This window comes from Anomalospiza imberbis, chromosome 10 (genome assembly GCF_031753505.1).
Source record: "Anomalospiza imberbis isolate Cuckoo-Finch-1a 21T00152 chromosome 10, ASM3175350v1, whole genome shotgun sequence".
Classification (NCBI taxonomy): Eukaryota; Metazoa; Chordata; class Aves; order Passeriformes; family Viduidae; genus Anomalospiza; species Anomalospiza imberbis.
In genome coordinates this window covers 6,339,582-6,360,186 of record NC_089690.1, presented here as the reverse complement: position 1 = coordinate 6,360,186, position 20,605 = coordinate 6,339,582, and the positions used below count along the sequence as shown (strand labels likewise).

General features: G+C 39.3%; 1 protein-coding gene across 5 annotated transcripts in view; it reads left to right on the top strand.

Annotated features, from left to right (window-relative positions):
- Positions 1–19,749, top strand: part of TBL1XR1 (TBL1X/Y related 1) — a 107,912-nt gene extending 88,163 nt beyond the window's left edge. For 4 of the 5 annotated variants that reach the window (XM_068200327.1, XM_068200325.1, XM_068200326.1 and 1 more), the window contains 13 exons: positions 405–550; positions 2,010–2,229; positions 4,218–4,350; positions 5,147–5,288; positions 5,576–5,639; positions 5,741–5,838; positions 7,560–7,620; positions 8,776–8,897; positions 9,375–9,449; positions 11,832–11,959; positions 12,140–12,305; positions 13,192–13,293; positions 15,008–19,749. In XM_068200327.1, the coding sequence (XP_068056428.1) occupies positions 405–550; positions 2,010–2,229; positions 4,218–4,350; positions 5,147–5,288; positions 5,576–5,639; positions 5,741–5,838; positions 7,560–7,620; positions 8,776–8,897; positions 9,375–9,449; positions 11,832–11,959; positions 12,140–12,305; positions 13,192–13,293; positions 15,008–15,034 (1,484 nt within the window). In that variant the 3' untranslated portion in view covers positions 15,035–19,749. Of the gene's footprint in view, positions 1–404; positions 551–998; positions 1,192–2,009; positions 2,230–4,217; positions 4,351–5,146; positions 5,289–5,575; positions 5,640–5,740; positions 5,839–7,559; positions 7,621–8,775; positions 8,898–9,374; positions 9,450–11,831; positions 11,960–12,139; positions 12,306–13,191; positions 13,294–15,007 lie in introns of those variants that run through there. The other variant, XM_068200329.1, reaches the window with a different exon arrangement.
- The last annotated feature ends 856 nt before the right edge of the window (positions 19,750–20,605 follow it).

The window sequence follows — 20,605 nt, the reverse complement described above, 5'->3', positions numbered from 1 at the left end:
TGATGGGTACCAAATCAGTGAGTGAAAATAGCAAGCGAGTCTTGTGTCTTGGATATTTTTTTTAATTAAATACTACATATGATGCAATGTAAGAACACTTAGTTTTTGAATATGCAAACACATTTAAATGCTATAGTGAACTGTGTATTTTATATTGACTTGTGCACAAATGTTTTGCCGTTGATACTGTAATTAATAATTGTTGTGTTTATATATTAACTTCGATATTCTCTTTTTGTACATTTAAACTATGTGGGAATTGAGGTGTTTTGACAAGTCTTTGACAAGTATAGCATTATACTTTGTATAATTTGCACAGGTTTTAAACAGAAGGTCCTACCGTGGTACAGCAAGTAGCATTGTCTATCTGTAAATCAATTCTGATGTCTTTGCCTTGTCTTTAGGGTTTTCCCATTCAGCATTTACCTTTGGTATAGAGAGCCATATCAGCCAGTCTAATATAAATGGTGCTCTGGTGCCACCAGCTGCTTTGATTTCCATCATCCAGAAAGGTCTGCAGTATGTAGAGGCAGAAGTCAGTATTAATGAGGTAAGGAGGCTTTGCCTGCAGGAGCATTGTGTCCTTGCTTGCAGTAAGTTTGAATGTCAGTATTTTTTCTTAACTGTCTTGTATCCTATTTACTTACTTTTACTTGAGATTCCCTACTTCTGGCGTTCACCATGACTCTAGTGGTAGAACCAGAGTTGAGTGACATGAGTGGGTGGGGGTTCTGCCCAGTGCAGCCACACAACACCAGGCACAGTGTTCTGGCTAATTGCAAAGATCCATTTGTCTGCAGAGATTTTACCCTTCTCTAATGTTGTAGTGCATCCAGTGCAAGAGGATGATAATTGAGACCAGTAATCTCTTCATTTTTTGGTTTTGTAGACTGGCACTAGGGAGGTGGGAGAGCACTGTGCAGCTCTTGTTTGGGCTTCTGTGTCATCACAGTGAAGTAATGTGAGCCCAAAGGCAAGATTTCCAAGGAGAGAGAGGGTTTGGATTTGTGGCAGGAAGGCTGAAGGTATATGCCAGTTTGCCTTTTGCTTCTGCTGGCTAATTCATCTTGAGCAGGATGTGTTAAATTTGATGTTTAAATGGTTATTCCAGGAGTACAGAAAGCTATGTATCTTCCTGTCTGATGCTGCAGACACTCTCCCTCAATTTCCATTCTCATTTGTGCCTGGAAGGTGAGAAGCCTTTCTGTGTGTCAGTCAGATTACTGAAGGAAACTTTTTTCCCCATTAATTCTGCTCACTTTCCAGTCTCCCTTATGTCTGCTGTTTGTGTGGTTTTCACAGTCCTAGTGAAGCAAATCCTTTCCCTTAGGAAGCCTCAGAAAAATAAAGCAAGTGGTAGGAATAGAAGAAGACCCTATGTTTATTGCAAGGAATCCTTGTAGTCCCTAAAAATAGAACCTTACAAAGCCCTAGCATATGTATAAGGGTATTTTTAACTGGGTCTTGCCCATTTCAGGATAAAATTCTTCCTTGTTGTTTGAAAGCATGCCAGCACAGTGTAAAAAAAGGAAGAAAACTAGTCAACTCCCCAGATAATATGTTTATGGAAAGTATTAGTTTAATAAGACTATAACTTCACAAGTCAGTGACCCGAGTTGCAATGTTTGCAGCTCTCTTTTCAAACAAACCATTAGATTTTGCTGCAGCCACTCATGTTTGAAATCATATTCATAGATAGCTTACAGAATTTTTTGCTTTAGCAGACAATTCAGCAAACTCAAAACAAGTAACTTTTGATTCCACAGGCTCTCCCAGAGGCCTGTGGTGGCCTTTTTTACATACTTATGGTGGCCACTTAACTTTACACTAAAATTCCAGTCCTGACCACAACAATGATGAGATACCACTTCCAGCACCATATGTAAACCGCTTTATTATATTAAATCAAAACGTTTTCTTTAGTTTTGCTTGGAATCTTTGCCCGTAATGTTAATTTGTACTTGGTGTTATCTTTTTTTTTTTCCTTTTCTCCCTGTGCTGTAATTTAGGATGGTACCTTGTTTGATGGTAGGCCGATAGAGTCTCTCTCACTGATAGATGCAGTGATGCCTGATGTGGTACAGACAAGACAACAGGCCTACAGAGACAAACTTGCACAACAGCAGGCAGCAGCTGCTGCAGCTGCAGCCGCCACCAACCAACAGGGATCAGCAAAAAATGGAGAAAATACTGCAAATGGAGAGGAGAATGGAGCACACACTATAGCAAGTAAGTTGAGACAGAAATTGCTTTAAGCTGGCTTAGCACTTCCTAGTTGTTTATCATTGTATGAGCTTGTAGACAGTAAGGTAAAAATGTGGAGTTTGGAGTAACCCTTCAGCTTGCCGAGAATTCCTTCACCATGGGTCATCCTTGAACAGATCGTGTCTCACCTTTGGCTGTCCCCATTTTTGATATGTGGGATTGCAGGAGTCAAAGTTCTGAATTCATTAATTCATAATATTCCCTTGACTGGTCTCACTTCCAGTGCTGCTTCTTTTCCATCACCTAAAGGTTTTTCACAGGGCATAAAAAGGGGAAAAAAATTTGAGTCCTGAACAAGGAGTGAGGAGAGGAGTCTGCCAGTCCATGGCTGGTTAAAACTGAGTGTTGCTGGTGAAGCTCTTCAAACACCTTCCAAAAAGTTCTGCAAAACCCATGGATCCAAGAGCTGTACCTGGCTCTTCTAGTGATATTGAGGTCAGGGTTGCTGGGGCAAGCCCTGTGTCCCTTGTCTCTTTTATCAATATCAGTTTTCACTATTTGCTATTCAAAATTGCTTGATGCAACTGCTCTCAGGTTTGCTCTATTCATGAATTCCATTTTAGTTGTGATTGGTGAAATAAATGGGTTCTGTTTGTCATCACTGGTCAAAGGAACATATCTTACAGTAAGGCTTACTATGGAAAAGTTTGGGTCAGGCATTAAACTGTGATTTTGAAAATACTCTTCTGGAAGTCTGAATTGTGTGTTTAATTATGGGATTTACAGTTCTGTCTGTAAAAACACCTGAAAAAATGCCATTTTTGAGAGAATATTAATATTGAGCCATGTACAAGTTTTACAGGCTGATTTTACTAGATTTTTTTTTGTTAGCATATATGCTAAAAAGCTAGAAATACATCCTTTGGCTGAAACAAATGAGGTCTCTACTTTGCTGCTTTAATTTAAAAATCTCAAAGGAGTGTTTACTTGATAACTGTGAGCTGGATAGAGGAAGGGTAGACCTCAGATCTCAGCCCTGTTAAATGTGATCTACCAGCAACCCCTGCTGGCTGTGCAGCATTTCAGACTGGCATAGATCCTCTGACTGAAGCAATGCTTTATATGGTGCTCTTTCTGAAAAAATACTAATGTTTTAATAGCCTCTTCTATTTTCTCACATGCACAAACAGTGGCGGAAACCCTTAATGCTAAATTAAGCAATAGCTGTGAAATGATTTCTTTAACCACAGTGAATAAATATGGAGCAGGTGAACTGTGCAGCATTCCTTACATTCTGCATTTGCACTCATCATGAATTTATTTTTAATAATAGAAAATGATTGATGGTAGATGCCAAGAAAACTGTTTTGTCAGTTGAATTACCCCTAGTATGTTCTACAGAATATGGTTTCAATCTCACTTCCATGCAGAAAGTTACACTGCCATAATTCCACGGTAATTTCTGATGAAGTTTGAGAAGCTTGGTTATGTTAGCTCTATCACCAAATGTAATTATATTCATTAAAGGCTTTTGTAAATGGAGTGTCAGAGATGTAGATTTAAAACCTGTTAGACTGCAATTGGTGAAAAGAGAGATTTTTGAAAATGAATGTGTTATAAATGTATTCCTACAGCACAAGCTAGACTAGTAACATATTGTACTCTGCAGTATTGGGCCTGAAAAACAGAGTACTTGTAACAGCATTTATTTTTTAGCATTGCAAAAAATTAACTTTTGGCCCTAATTCTGAAGCTCCAAATTTAAATCCTTTTGGATGTGAAGGTTTACAGGGGCGAAGAGTTTTCTCACATTTTTGAAACTCCCCATCTGTTATAGTGCTTCATTAATTGGAACTTAAAAAATAAAAGAGCATGACAGCTCTGTCAAATTTTTGAATCACATAAATTGTGAATTCTTGCACTCATTGCAGAAGAATCTGAACCATACAGGAGTCACAATGTCCCGAAATACTAAAATCCACCTCTCTGTGCTGTTATTTCCCATAATGTAGATAATCACACAGATATGATGGAAGTAGATGGAGATGTGGAAATCCCTCCCAACAAGGCAGTGGTGCTGCGTGGCCACGAATCCGAAGTGTTCATCTGTGCCTGGAATCCCGTCAGTGACCTTTTGGCCTCAGGGTATGTGCACTGCCCACGCGTGTGTGTGTGTGTGTGTGTGTGTGGAGTGTCTGTGCTGGGGCACACTCCTGCTGCATGGAGGGAACACCTACCCCAAGCATCAAATGGCAGGGTGCTGTGTAGAAAACAGTGCTTTAAAATGGATATTGATATTGTTATTATTGTTATTGTTATTATTAACGTTATTGTTATCATTATAAATGATGATGCAAGGGCAGAAGGCTCAGGGAACACCTGCCCCAAACATCAAATGGCCACATTGTTTGTTCTTTAGAGAATAGTGCTTTAAAATGGATGATGATGATGATGATTATTATTATTATTAATTAATATATAATCCATTAATATGCTATAACATACAGTTATAACATATAACTATAGTTATTATAGTATAGAATAAATATATATTATAATATACATCACACAGCATATCTATTGTGTCGCACATATCATATATCATTATATATTTTATATTACATACTATGTATGTATGTGATATATATAAAATGTATATGTATATACATGTAATATATATTAAATATATGTGTAATATGTAAATATATAACTATATATAGTGCTTTATATAGAAGTATAATACATATTATCTATTATTTTATGTGCCATATATTACAATGTCGCATATTAATAGCACATTGTATATTATTGGTTCCTGGTATATTGCACGTTCTATAACACTACGGGCTGTGATTATAACGACACGTGTCGATACATACATGAAACGAACGGGCTGGGCCGTGGCTGACGGCAGGATTTCTATCCCCACGGGTGCGTGCAGGTCTGGCGATTCGACGGCGCGGATATGGAACCTGAGCGAGAACAGCACGAGCGGCTCCACGCAGCTGGTGCTCCGGCACTGCATCCGGGAAGGGGGGCAGGATGTGCCCAGCAACAAGGACGTGACCTCGCTGGACTGGAACGTAAGTGCTCGTGGCAGCGCTCCAAACGCTCCCAGGAGAGCCCTGCTTACAGCACCTCATGGGCAAATTTTAGGTGACAGCAGCGGTGGCCTCTGTGGCAGCACCTGAAATATTTCTGTTTTGATGAGCGTTGTAACTTCTTTTATTGTACTTCAGGAGCTTCTTTCTAATAACTTGCAATCAATAAAATATCTTAAATCCTATGCAGATCTATTCTACCTCAAATATGCTCTGTGCTCTTTAACTTTGAGTTAAGCAGTAAAAATAAATAACCTTTTTGCTGGCAGAGTGAAGGTACACTTCTAGCTACTGGGTCTTATGATGGCTTTGCAAGGATATGGACTAAAGATGGTAAGCAAAATACTTTTTAATTTACAATATATTTTCCTATATTGTGGCTCACGGCATAGTTTTTTATTTTTTAATGTATTCATATCAATATAAATTTTCAGGTAATCTTGCCAGCACCTTAGGGCAACATAAAGGTCCTATATTTGCGTTAAAATGGAACAAGAAAGGAAACTTCATTTTAAGTGCAGGAGTGGACAAGGTGAGATAATCTTTGGTAAAATTAAAATTCTTTCCTTCACCTTTATAATCTAACTGTAAGCAAAATAGCAAAACTATGCAAAGTAAGTAAATGACACTAAAGGCATGGGATGTAAATATGTGCTTACAAAGATCTTGTTATGCTTAGCTGTGTTTCCTTGGGTTTTATAGTAGTTTGTTGAGATATTTTAATTTCCTAGATTTCAGTGTCTGTGGATCTCTTCCCATTTAGGTTAGTCTGAGTTGGAAAATAAGTGTATTGAAACCAGAAACATTAAACCTTTGTAAAACCAAACCATCTAAATTCAGTGAAGCACTTCATGCAAAGCCTTAGGAAAAAGAAATGTACTAGAGGGATAGGTCGAGGCTGAGTTGGATATCAATCAAAGCTGAGGCTGATTACAAAGATCAGAGCTGGAACATAAGGGAAGTTGATATATGTGACCGGGGAGGTGCTAGTTGTGTAATGCCATGGAGCTCATTGTTTACTGTGTTTATTTCACATCTCTAAACAAATTCAGGTTTACAAGGTCTCCCAGTTCAGAGCTGCTGTTAGTGTGAGAGGTTTTATGTGTGAATGGTAGGAAGGGTGCAGAGTGATGGGAAATGCACCTTAAGTGAATTCAGAGATCAAATAGACTATAGCAAGAGTAAGGAGAGTTGATGTTTTTCCTCTGTAACTGATTCAAGGTGCAGAAGTCAGCAAAGGTTCTCTCTTAGAGTGGCAAACTGCAACCTCAGTACAACCACTTAAAACTGGCAGTGTCACTGTAAAGTAGTAAATTTTCTCCTTTGTTTTTTTTTTCCCTGCATGCATTTACTTGGTTTGCTTTATTAGCCAGCTTTTTAAATGTTTGTGCTGGCACAAAGGAAGGAAAATTTAATGTCTCAAAGCATGGAAAGGATGTGTTTACTCTTTTGGCATCTGTGATGGTTATGCCAGTTTTTAAATATTTGTGGAGGTACAGCTTTCATTTGCAGGAAAATAAGGAAGAAATAGAAACCTTATTTCAGTCAATAAAACTTCTTAGACAAACTGAGATTATGCTTTGAAAAATATTCTGCTTTAGCAGAGAGAATGACCCAACCTTAGGCTCCTTCTCCATAATTACTTTGTGTGGTCAGTTCATGCTTCCATTGAATTTGGTGTTAAAATTTTCATTGATCATTGAGGTAGGGCAGGGATATTGGCTTATAACATACTGATGATAAGATACTGATTTTGTCATGTAAGATTTCTTTAACCAGAAGGGTATGAAAGCATTGGCAGAGAACAACATAGAAGGAACTTACACCCTTAAATTTTTCAGTATGTGGCTAATTGTTAATAACATCTCCTTAGGAACATGTGAGTAGCTGATACTACAATTTGAATATACAAGTGCTGAAATTTACAATAGGTGTGTGGAATGGATTACAAGAATATAAATAGGGCTAAGGGGATAAAACTGTTTAAAAGCCCACAAATTCCTTTTTCCCTCTAGACCCCAAAATGTTGTGGCTAAAGACCTTTCTAATGCAATCTTAAATTTTCTACTGTTTTCTGTACATCTACTACTATTTCTTTTAGTACTGGATCAAACTCTAGCAATGTATAATCAAGAGCAGGTTTGGGTGATGGTGAGCAGGGTAGGTATTCTCATACTTGTGAGTGGTGGTAGTTGTGGGGAAATCAGCAATTTGTACAAGTTTGTTTATTGTTTATTTATCTGTTTAACACAGACCACAATTATTTGGGATGCCCACACTGGCGAAGCCAAGCAGCAGTTTCCTTTTCATTCTGGTAAGTCTTGATTTCATCATTTAGATTTGTCATCTGCAAAGACAAAAATATGTTATTTAAAAAAATAAATTTAAAAATCTGATGTTTGTGGTGCTTATTTGCATAATTTAAAAATCTTACAGCTAGTCTTCGGTTACTTATAGTCCCGTATTGGAATATTGAGAATGCAAACAAAGATAGATTTGTTCTGATTTTATAACTCAGTTTTATTGCAGTTCCAACAAAGTCATAAGAGATAAATAATCCAAGTATTCCTGACTTTCTGTGGTATGGTGGCAGACAAATCATGTGGGCGGGCCACAAGAGATTAGTGTTTATCACCTAAGGACTGCATTGCATCCTCCTGCTGCAGAGATCCCACCCCGTGTCCCATTGTTCCGCTGTCCCCGGATTGTTTGGCCACAAACCGTCTGAAAGCTGTTCACTGGCCAGCTGGGGTGGGAGTGCAGGGGGTCAGACAAATTGCTTTGTGAGCTGTGTGCTGAGCAATCCTGCCAGAATTAGCTGGAAAACAGAATGGGCAGGAGGGCAGACATGCCGTTGAAGGCCTTTAAGAAATGTGTCTCGTTCCCACTCCTTATTCCTCTCGCGCCACATTTCCAGTGCCATGACAGCAGTCAGAAACATCAACTCAGCATTTACTCCAGGCACTTCTCTCTGTGCTGTCTGCCATAAATAGCTGGCTTGGTCAAATGGAACATGTTGCCCATGATTAAGCTTCAAGTTATCACACCTTAAATACTGGAATTAAGAAAGGAAATAAATCCTCACCCATCCCTGAGCACGAGCAGGAGCTGCTGGTGGAGATGAGCTCATGCATGATGATGAGTGAAGTTGTGGGAACCTGTTCCTTGTGCTGACTCCTGAGATTTGTTTATAGATGACTTAACTACAGCTTGACGTCCTGCTGCACTGTCTTTGGTATAACTTTGATTTCAAATATGTTCCATATTATGATGACTTACATTAAATTTGTTCCATTTTGTGTAAGACAAGTTTTAGCTGCATTTCTTACTGTTCATAGTGTTTATCTTCAGATCTGCTGTAAAATTAATGATTGCTTCCTTATGTTCCAAGAAAGTGCATGGTAAATTTGTACATCAAATTCCTGCAGAGTGGGTACCATAGCTTTAAATATCTTTCTTTTCCTTTTAGCACCAGCATTAGATGTTGATTGGCAGAGTAACAACACATTTGCCTCTTGCAGTACAGACATGTGTATTCACGTTTGTAAACTAGGACAAGATAGGCCCATCAAAACCTTCCAGGGTCACACAGTAAGTACTGCAAAAAGGGGGTTGCTGTGTGATATTTTTATTAGTGAGAGATTGGGGGCTCAGTAAACTTACCCATACCCAGCACTTGTGTAATTGGCTACAGGCAGGAGATGCACACATAGGTAGTTGTGGTTAAGGTCTTGAAGTAATCACAAACTCTGTGATTATCAGAACAACTCTCACCCCCGTGTGCAGCTTGTTTTACCAGTGCCAGGGTGCAAGAGTGAACTTTAGAAGAAGAAGCACGGCAACGTTAAAATTTTACCAGGTGGTGTACAAGAACGCATGGGAAATGTGATAAATGGATAACAAAAAGCTCTTAGTTGTTATTGAAGGCAAAGTTATGAATAAAAATTAAGTGTTAAAATCCTGATAATTACACAAATGTTCACTACTGCTGTCGAGCTTTATCTTTTGTAAACCATCATTTTATAATGGAAGGGCAGACTCCAACTTACTCTCATTGTTCTCTTTTAGAATGAAGTAAATGCAATCAAATGGGATCCAACTGGCAATCTGCTGGCATCCTGCTCTGATGACATGACTCTAAAGGTAATGGGAGCTCTGGGGCTGTAGACTCTGGAATGCACTCCATTAGCCTGGACATTCCAGCAGTATCACTGTACTTGCTGTGTTGTCCTGCATTTGTTCTTTTTTAATATAACAAGGTTAGGCAATCCTAGAAATCCTTGTTAATCAGGGCCAAGCTTTGGTCCAGAGAACTTGTTACAGGCTGCTAGCCTGAGACTTGGAGCATGATTTATTAGGTGCTTTTAGCTGTTCACAGAATCAGGTCATTAATCATTAAGCTGTCACTCTTGATGGTTGCTTTTGGTTAAAAGAAAAAAAGTTGGAATGCATGTCAGGTAGCGCATATAAGAACGGGTGACTTGCTCCTTTCCTGGTTTTCTTCTGCTTTCTCCTTCTTTGTAGTTAAGATCTTTGGCATGTTGTTTCTTCAGAGGCCATGTGCACTCCTGGATTTTTCCAGTTCATCAGGAGTCATTCTGCAGTTTTCAATCACACCCACACTTGTCCTCCAAGTGATTCACAGCTACGTGCTTTCTTGTAGAACAGGGGCAAACTTGTGAGTGCAGAGGACACTGCAGCTTACACATGTGATTTCAGGACACTCTAGAGATCCTTACAAACCTGTCACCAGCAGAAGTGAGGTTGATCATGCCTGACAGGCCTGTGCTGCTTCCATGTTACAGATGCTTTACATTCACTGGGACCTTCGGCACTGTGTTTGGTAGAGTTTCGGGATACATTTTTTACATTGACAGCACTGTCCTACTGGTATCCCTTGGGACAGTTAATTCCATCCAGCTTACTGGTATTTAATCAGGGAATGGCTGAATGAGCAGCCACATATCCCTCCTGCTGGCACACGGTCAGGCTCTGGCAAGGGAAATCACCTTATCTAAATACAAACACTTAAGCATTAAGCCTCCAGTCTAAAGCTGGATGTCTAGACATCTCCAGTCAACACTGTCTAGCACTGCTGAAGAGCAAGTTATCCTTTCCTAAGTTAAGTGTCTTAAGTCAAGTGTGATGAGGAAACCCTTGAGAGCATCAGTTGTTCTCCACTGGCAGTGGATGGCGTCAAAATATCCAGCTTAAGCCAGGTATTTAATACTTAAACAGCTGAAACTCCAGGGTGATGAATTCCAGTCTGGAGCTTGAGCTGATGTTGCTGCTGCCTCTCCATGAGGAGAGGTGACAACTGGGAATATGTCAGCATTTGTGGGATTCAGGCAATTAACTTCTTGGTGGCTATTTTGAATGGAGCCCAGGCTGGAAAGAATGTTACTGTTTTGTTCAGGATTAGCTCAAAAGCCAAGTGCTGGAGGATAAGTCTACACATCACTAATCACTTGTGGATCACTTACTTTTCAATGGCAGAAGGAATAAATACCAGGTTTGGAAGCACATGGAAGGTGCCTAGTGATTTATTTACTTGGTCAGTTTCTATCTACAGCATAATACTCTCTAGGGCAGCTGATATGGACTCTCATCTGTGCTAGTTTTGGGAAGAGAAGCTAGATTTTGATCCCATCAATTAAACTGGAAATACAATTTCAATTCTCTCTGCACATTGAAAATCAATTTCCTCTTCAGCAAAGCAGCAGTTCTGAAAAGCACCATTTATTTACACGTGCACCTCAGTTGCATCTTAAACACAAATGGGCTTAAACATGCTCCTGGTAGCTTTTTCCAAGGAAAAATGAACTAAAAGCATTACTGAGACAGGTATTATTAAAAATAGCATTCAGGTGGTTATCTGCCATATCAAATTTCACATGTAGGAAAGCCTTCCCAAATCCCTTCTGTAGAGGACATGTAAACTCTTAATAGAATAAAGTTATTTTGTTTGTTGAGCATGAGCATACAGGATTTAGAGTCCTCTAATGAACTCTGTGAAGTACTGAACACTGACATCTGGCAGTGCAAATACTAATAAGTCAGGAAAATGCCATAGTGGTATTTGTGTCTCTGGATTTGTATGAAAACAGAAAATTTCTCTACTATCCCTTTATTTCACTCAGTCTGTGTAGCAAGAAGTTCATTTAAAAATAGGACTGTGATATTTTATCAACTCAGACGTGAACATTTACATATTGCTCTTCTCATTTCAGCATCTGCTCTCATCCCTGCACTTTTCAAGGGGTTTGCAGTTCGCTCAGGCAGTTTGGTTTCTGCAGGCAGCACCTTTATTATTAATTAACCTCACTGGGGAATTAGAACACCAAGAATGAAAGGTCTTGGAATAAAATTTGGCATAATTACTCTAGAAACCTAGCAATCATAGCAAATGTTTTGAGTAGCCTAAAAGATAAGTCAGCCTGCAAATGATACAGAAGAAACATGTAAAATGCATTTTAGTACAATATTGTGCTAAATTATTTGTGTTTTCCTCCCTTTTTTTCATAGATCTGGAGTATGAAACAAGACAGTTGTGTCCATGATTTACAAGCACACAACAAAGAAATTTATACTATTAAATGGAGTCCTACAGGACCAGGAACAAATAATCCAAATGCCAATCTTATGTTAGCAAGGTACTATTTATTCCTGGTTTTAAATGCTTGTTAAGCATTATTTTTACCTCACTTTCTATAAATGTAAGTTCACAGAATGTTTTGAAGCACCTGAGATACTTTATCATATTCTGTTTGTATTGGCAACAAAAATATATTGTGTTGAGATGTAATTAATCTGTTTTTTTTTCCCCTTGGCAGTGCATCCTTTGATTCTACTGTTAGGTTATGGGATGTAGACAGAGGAATTTGTATTCATACTCTGACAAAACATCAAGAACCTGTGTACAGTGTAGCTTTCAGTCCTGACGGCAGGTACCTGGCCAGTGGCTCCTTTGACAAATGTGTACACATCTGGAATACACAGGTATTGCTCTTGTCGGTGTTGAGAATTTGTGTTTTTGGTCTCTTCCATCCTTCCAGCCTTTGATTATCTATCATACTTCAGCCACAAAGAGCTTTGTAATTCCTAACACATTGGTTTTCTCTTTGTTTTGAGATACTTTCTTTTAATGGTTGTACTTTTAATTCCTCACTTTGAATGCTTGTCTATGGTGAAGTAATACTTGTCTTTACATTGTCTTAGCAAAAAACCAAGAAGACAAAAAAAAAACAAGCCAAAAAGACCCAACCAAAAACTCACCAACAAAACCCCACATTGAAAAAAAGTTTCTCCAAGAACATATTTCATCCAAAAATAGTCTTTGTTAACTCTGAATTTTCAATTCCTGATAAAACAGGGGCGTTTGTGAAAAATGATGACTGGGTGTAGACATACTAATCTGATTGGCTGTTTCATTGAATTTCACTGACAAACAAGAGAATGCAAAGTGAGGGAAGATGATGATGACAAAGTATTTCTATGAAACTTCCTCAAAAAGGACACTATTACTTGTTTTGTATTTCTGACAGAAAAAAAGGGCTGGTTATGTTAGAAAGTCTGAAGACTTTGTTGTCAGGCATGATGCGATCTCTGGCTACTGGGCATGGGGCATTAATTTCTGAAAGGCTCATTTTAGTAATTGGAAACAGTCGTGACCGTGCCTGGTTTTGCCCGTCAAACACAGGAGCTCAAGATGCAATGGTTGTGCCACATTTTTAACAAGGTGCTGAGACTGTCCACAAATGTCTTCTGGACCACTTTCCTCTGAGAATTCTAGCTTTTCAAAGCAGTGGGGGAATGTTACATGTACAAATTGTGCTTGTTCACTTTGATTTTGCTGTATTAATTGCTTGCCTTGTCCCTTTTTTAGACAGGTGCCCTAGTTCACAGTTATCGGGGAACAGGAGGGATTTTTGAGGTTTGCTGGAATGCAGCAGGAGACAAAGTTGGAGCAAGTGCTTCAGATGGTTCAGTAAGTGTTGCTTGACTTGGTTGGTGTTCTAATAACAAACATCTTCTGGAAATCTTATAACCAACAATGGAGACAGAATTTCCTTCTCTAGCTGAAGGTTGAATACAGCCAGCTCACCTGTAGATTTTCAACTGTAACCCTGCTGTGGTATTTTAAGGAGAATATCTTTATTGCAGTCCAAAAACCTCAGAAGGTGGAGATATTGCCAGTCTATATTTTCTGTTCCTTCTGGGGCCTACTGTGTCAGTGTGTTCAGTGTGGCTGGTTTGGAAACAAATTTGTTTTTTTTTTCTCTGCCCTTTTTGAGGGAAAATGTTCAGTGTAGGTGATATTATTATAATGCATGACAGAAATGAAATACCTTCTGCATTGCATTCAACAGTAAAACAAAGTGCAGATTTCTAAATGCTTGTAATTAAAAAGTTCCTAAAAATGTCAGCAGCTATATATAAATATCAGTCTGCTTACTTTGCCTAGGAAAAGCAGGGAATAAAATCATGTTTAACTAATCATGAATGCTCCCACTGTCATTTCACTGCAGGGTGTTGGAGCATCACCTCCTGGCTGCTCTGACACTGCCCTGCAGAGAGCTGCAGTGGGATGGAAATGTGCAGGGTCTCCATAAGGAGAACAGTCCTGGGGCTTTTGCTTGCCTCTGTCTCATCATGGTTTGCAAAGAAAGAAGAGGAAAACCTAAGGAAAAGCAAAATTAAAGTAAAATAAGGCTGATAAGGGAATTGTGTTTTGAAGTGCTGTAGCTTCCTTTAACAAACATCAGCAAAAAGCCATCCTGGCAGCTTAATAGTGCAGAGTCTCAGGTGGCATCTTAGCACAGGTGCCAAAGCAATTCCCTCTTGATGAATGCTCCTTGCTGGTAAGTAAGGTTGTTTTGTTAGAGTTCAAATCACAAAATAGGAAGTTCTGGATTTTAAGAAGCCTAAATTTTAGAGAATTAATTTTGATTGGACTTTATATCATCTTAGTCTTGCAAGTGTAGGCAATATCATAAAAGGACAAAAGCTCGAGGCATATCCTGAGTAGAAATTGATTGTCACTCCCCCCAGATGACCCTTGTTTGTACATGCTGTGTAACCTTTCCAGTCCTCCAAGTAATTTGGCCCAAGAAGCTGATTTTACTTGGAATAGATTGGTTTTCACTTAGTTTCTGATATTTTGAAAAATGTTGGGCTTAGTTTGTTCTCTGTCATAGAGAGTTAGTTCTTAATCGTAGAAGGTAGCAAAAGCCCTTCTCCTCCACTCTGTTTTAAATGTGCTTGCAGCTGGTATTATCTTGGTTATATAGATTTCTATATCTGACAGACCCAGAAGTACTACTTAGTGGAAATTTTGGGAAGACTAAAACTGGAATTTGTACACTGTTAACTGGTTTTCTGATCTATTTTAGTACGTGTCCATGTACTTTAATTTCATTTTATATTTTTACAAACTAGATTCGAGTAAGTTCTCAACCTCACAGTATTTAATAACAGGCAAACAGCTTACATAAGATGTTGCTGCTGCTCTGATAGTAATTCTGGAGGCAGCAGCACCCTTAGTTCATAAAGAGCTCACCTGGTCATTATTTAATCATTGTAATAGATACAAAGTTAAGCTTACACAATCCATGTGGCAGGTTTTGCTCTGATCCTTCACCCAGAGCTGTAGAACCCCGTGGTGCTGTGCAGCTGCTGTAAGTGTGTCTCTCTCTTTGCAGGTTTGTGTACTAGACCTCCGGAAATAGCGCTCTTAGTTGGAAGCCATGGACCGACTATGAATGTGTACATAGCCAAAATGACTGTCCCTGACCCATGTACTGCTATAGTCCCAATCGAACCATGGCCAGTCCACTACAGCCAAATGTAAAAGAAATATATACATATACTGTATATAAAAAAAAGGAGGAAAAAAAAAAAAAGAGGAGAAAGAAAAAAAAAAAAATTTACACCCTGAAGAGGATGACAGAGTTTTGTCACAGCTTGTGAATCCTGTTCACCAAGTGCTGGAATCTGCTGTGCCCCAAAATAACATTTAAAGGTTTTTGGATATGAAAAACAGAAGAGAGCGAGAGAGAGAGAGAAATATACCATATACAAGAGCAGACCCATATACATACCAAAATCAGAAGATACTAATGGCAGCCTTCATTACCCCTTCCCCCATCAAATCCATTCTCACGTGGATTTGTGGGGTATTTTTGTTTTCCTTCTCAGTAGCTGAGCAGTTTGTGTGTACAGCGAAAATGGACTTACAGAAATCTGCAGCAGTAGTTTTTTTTCTTTGCTTTTAAACATTGGGTTTTCTGTTTTGTTTTGGTTAAGTTTACGGATGCATGAAGTAAGGGAGTGATTTAGTTTCTTGTTTATATTTTTTCACCTTGGAAAAAAAAAAAAAAAAAGGCGTTTCTTTGAAACATGTTTTGATGCATTCTTTGAAGAGGTAGTTTGAACCTGATAATGTTTGGTACATTTTGTGGCTCCCAGAGCACAATTTTGTGAACAGAGGGAGGGTGGAAAAGGGATTAGGGAAAGAGAAGAATTAAGGAAAAAAAATCCTTCTTTGTGGCGTGGTATTCCACATCCTTCTCATCTACAAAGCAGGAAGGAAATGGGTATAATGCTATGTTTGATTTTCTGGTGACGTGGCTGAAATGCAGTAATTTCTTATTTGGGACATAATTCTGCCAAACTTAAGAACAGAAGGGCACAAAAACACAGGAAAAAGAAAACAAACAGGGATGCAAAAAAAAAAAAAAAAAAAAAGAGAAAAAATAAAAAGGAAAAATGCATCTTCTGTTGCTTTAAGACCATAGCTTAAATATGGTTAAATTGTGCACTATTGTGAAAAGGAGCAAAGTATAGCTGGGGGATTTTGTTTAAGAGGTTAAGATCTTTCTGGACAAGGGTTCATGCCACAGCTTCTTTGAGAGTTGCCCATCATTATTTGTAGGAGCTTAGATGTATAATTGTAACCAAACTCCAGTATTAAAAGTATTTCATGTAATTTTTCTTTATTAAAATAAAATCTTTGGCATATATTTGATAACACTGCCATTAAGAGGCAAAATGTTTACTACCTTAGATTTAAAAAAAAAAGATCTTAAACAGAGGACTTGCTTCAAGTTTATTTTAATAGCAGTGATTCAGCTTATTTAAAAGATGAATACTTGCACTAATTCCCCTGCTGCTCCAGTCCTGCAGTTTATTGTATCTTGTGACTACATTTTTTTCCAAATATAGGGTAGATGTAAGCTGCTATTTTTTTAATAATCACTACTATATAGTGTCTTTTACTCTGTTTACAATATCAAGTATTTTTCTTACAATGACAGATGTATATGGCAAACCTTTTTCTGCTCATGTGATTAAAAGTATACTAATAGTGATTTTATTTGTAAATGATAGCATGAGGTTGTGTTTATGCGTATGTGTAGTTGAAAAGGTTGCATCATGTCTTGCATAAGATTCCAAGAGTGTAAATTTATAAAAAGAGAGGTTGTCAAATTTATGTCACAGACATTTTACTTAAGGAATGGTTTATATTACAGAGCTTTGCAAAGTTATCGGTTTTATAACACTATTTCAATCACAATTAATTTTGTGACTTATGATTGTTAGTCTCTAACCTATTTTTTTATTCGTTTGGGGTTTTTTCCCCCCTCCAAGTTAAGTATAAATTCATTTAATTGAGATAATGCAGCTTTGACATTTTAACCATTGTTCTTTAGGCATCGATTTCTGCTATTTCCATGAAATAAACATGACTTGAAGCAAGTCTGAGTTTGGCTAAGGTAGGGTAGCAATTTGCCAGTGGTTAAGACAAGTCAACAATAATACATGGTTTATATACACCCCAGGATTATACTGCTATCATACACAGTGTTTGAAACCAACACCAAGTCATATCCATAAAGACAGTTATCTGTGGTGGTTCTGTGCCAGCTATTTTTAGGGTTTTGGAACATATTGCAAATGTTTAGAGCAATTACCCTGTGAGTTACAATATGTAGGAAACCTAATATATTGAGTGTCTGGCACTTGAAATATTGCTTTTATTGCTGGAGGTCCATGACTGTGGCTGACCTCTGTCATTTAATGAAAAAAAAATAAAAATAAAAAAAAAAATCTGTGCAATAATTCTAAACTGTGCTCCCAGGAATAGACACAAATGTTTTGAGTATGTTTAAGCTGCATTTTTTGTTTAGCAATGCATTTGTCAATTGCACTGAATTTAAATCTGAAAGTCAGAAGTGATTCTTGATAGTACTTTTGTATTTTAATATGGACAGTTTATTCATTTTCATAAAAGTTATTGGATGATTCTTTCAGCCAATCTAAACCGAATTGTGGAATTCTGTGACATAGCTGCAAAATCATACAGCCATGTTTTAGGGTATTGCCATTTTCCTCTTTCTCAATCATCGGCTGTTTTTGGTTGCAATTCTGGTTGCTTCAGCGTAGCATCACACACTCAGAACTAGAGAACACCAGAGCTCCAGCGTGTCCAGACCAGGGCTGTCAGGTGTGGGGCCGGCAGGAGCTTCGGCTCCGTTGGCTCGAGCGCCGCGGCCGCGCGGGCAGAGCCCCTGCCCCGGCGAGGGCCAGCAGTGCCCGCTGCCGTGGGGCCAGGCCAGCGTCCCCGAGCCCAGGTGTCCCGCTGCCATGGGGCCAGCGTCCCCGAGCCGAGCTCCAGCCGTAGCTGTCCTGCTGTCCTGCCTCGCATGCCACAGTGCTGCTCCTGCTCCCGCGCCCCGCATGCACGGAGCCGCCGCACGCCAGGTTCTGCCACCCTGCCAACCAAAAACCAGACAAAAACACCACAGAACCGTGACGTTAATTGCTGCTTTTTATAGCACAAAGGCCTCGTGTTCCAGGGTGGGGTAGACTGTCCAAATTGCTCCTTTCAAAGGGGAAGCCAAATGGCAGCAAGGCCCTGACTTGGTGTAGCGTGTACGTGCACACTCAGTCTTAGAGATGGAGTCGTTCCCGTTTTTATCAGTTCAACACGATAACAGGCAAAAATCCAAACACAGGATAAAAGGAAGGGGAAAAGCTGGGCTCAGAATTAATGATGGGATAAGAAATGAACTGCTCTTGAGTTTGCTGTCTTTCTGTGCATCCATCTCAGAATCCCGTTTGTCATTTTTGCATGACCAGATCCAGGTTTCTGTAGAGTTCGTCTTTTTCTATTTTTACTTCACCTTTTTCTGCATTTTTAAATTGATGTAAAGATTCCCAACCAGTGGACTTTTTAGTGTAGTTAAGAGAATATCTAGGTCTTCATAAAAGCTTTTTTAGACTCTTTGTAATGTTGATAAACTGAGTTTATTCTGGGACTACCATTGTGCAGGGTTATTTAGCATGTCTACTAGATGATTGGAAATCTTATATGAAACACTAAAAGTGCCTCTTTTTCTGGGTTGGGTGGAGGGGAGGTAGTAGTTACCAGAGTCCGAGCGACATGGCATTTCGAAGCATGTTTCTTGATTTCGTGACACTTTAATGCATCTTGAGAGAAAGGCCAAAGATTTCTACCAGTTTTAATTGATTTTCATTTTAAAAAGCACTCCTTTTTCCTTACACTGCTTACCTCATGCTGGGGTGTCTGATGGGGCGTTGTTCCGTGGGAATGTCCTTTGTGTTTAGGGAGAGCAGTGGGTGGCACAGGGCGGCCGTGCCGGTTTGCCAGCAGAGTGACCTCAGCAGCTGACACGTTAATTCATTAAAGGAGCTTCATTGCCACTGCAAACTGCGGGGTTCAGCCTGTAAGTACAAGATTGTCTGTTCAGCACAGGGGAGCCTTGGGACCCGATTTTTCCAATCTTTACTTCACCAGGAATCCCGCTGTCTGTCACTTCTCCCTTGCCAGGCGAGCGCTGGCGGTGCGGGGCCGTGCCGAACCCCCAGCGTGGACAAAATCAGCCTCATCCCCTTCGAGCCGAGGGTCCCCCGGTGTCTGTGGGGTTTTGCCAGAGCAGGGCCTGCTGGATTTAGCCCAGTTCCTTTTTGGCTGATGGGCAGGATAGCTCCTCCCTTCCCAAAGCCCTGTAGAGCCACATTCCCCGGTGGGATCACTTCCACCCTGTCCAGACGCCTGAAGAAAGCAGAAGCAACATTGTGGCATGTTAGAAGCAAATGCGGCTTCGGGAGACAGCAGTAAATCTCCATCAAGATCCCTGACATTTTCCGTAGGGAGGGAGACATGGAGCAGTCCTCACTTCTCCCTCTAGAGAAAGCTCTGAAATACCACGAGCTGTGAAAGTGTGACTGTCTTCACTGTCAGTCTGGTGGGAGGCAGATGAACCAGGAAAATCTGCCATTTCGAGTGGATTGCAGATTTAGTGTTAATAGTGCTTCAGATCAGTAGTTTTCAGTACATAATTCGCTTTCTCTGCCTTTAAGTTTGAAGCTTGACAATAACTTGAGGCATGTTTTTGTTTTGTTTTTGGTTTTTTTTTTTTTAATTTTTAAATAATCATTCATTTTTACTTCATAATGTTTTTTTGACATTTGTGGGTAAATACAAGAAAACAGTCTGCATGTTGTTGCTAGTCCAGTGTACTTTGCAATCTTGTCCTCAACAGACTGCAGTGTGCAGAACAGTAATTCTAGAATACAGAAGTAATTTTCTCTCTCTCCTGACATTGACATTGTAGTAGTAATGGTTTCATTTGGAGTTACAAATCCTTTGGGTCTAATTCTGTGAGCCTACCTATAGCACTGGATTAAAATGTCTGCATCATTTCTTCAGTTATCCAGTTAAACTACAACTGTTGTAAAAGTGTAAACCAGCCCATGACAGTTTTTTGTACTTGTTTAAAGGACTTTTATTGTTCAGTTTTCATGATTATTGTCTAAAGAAGACTGATATAGATGTTCTATACTGTCCTGGACCATGTTAATTACACTTTATGATGTATTTTGGTTCTACATCACAATGATTTGTCCCCAAGGCCCTTATATCCCTTCTAGGCACATTTTCTGTTGCAGTTTCCCTTTGCATTGTATTGCTTTGACAACTGTAATTTGAATCAGATCTGAAAGAGGTCCAGAATAAAATATATTTTGATATTACCTTGGCTGAGTGTTATATACCAATAATTTTAGACGCCTGGGATGGAAGATTTTCAGATCATTAGGCTGGGGCAGTGACAGACTGAAACACTATTTTTAATATTTGGTTTGGCACATTTTCACAGAAGACAAGGTGCAAACAGCAGCAGGAGCCAATGCAGTGTGTGGCTGCAGGATCTTTGTGAGCACACAGTAGATCCTGTGATGGTGACACCATCCCCTGCCACCATGTCCTGCTGTTC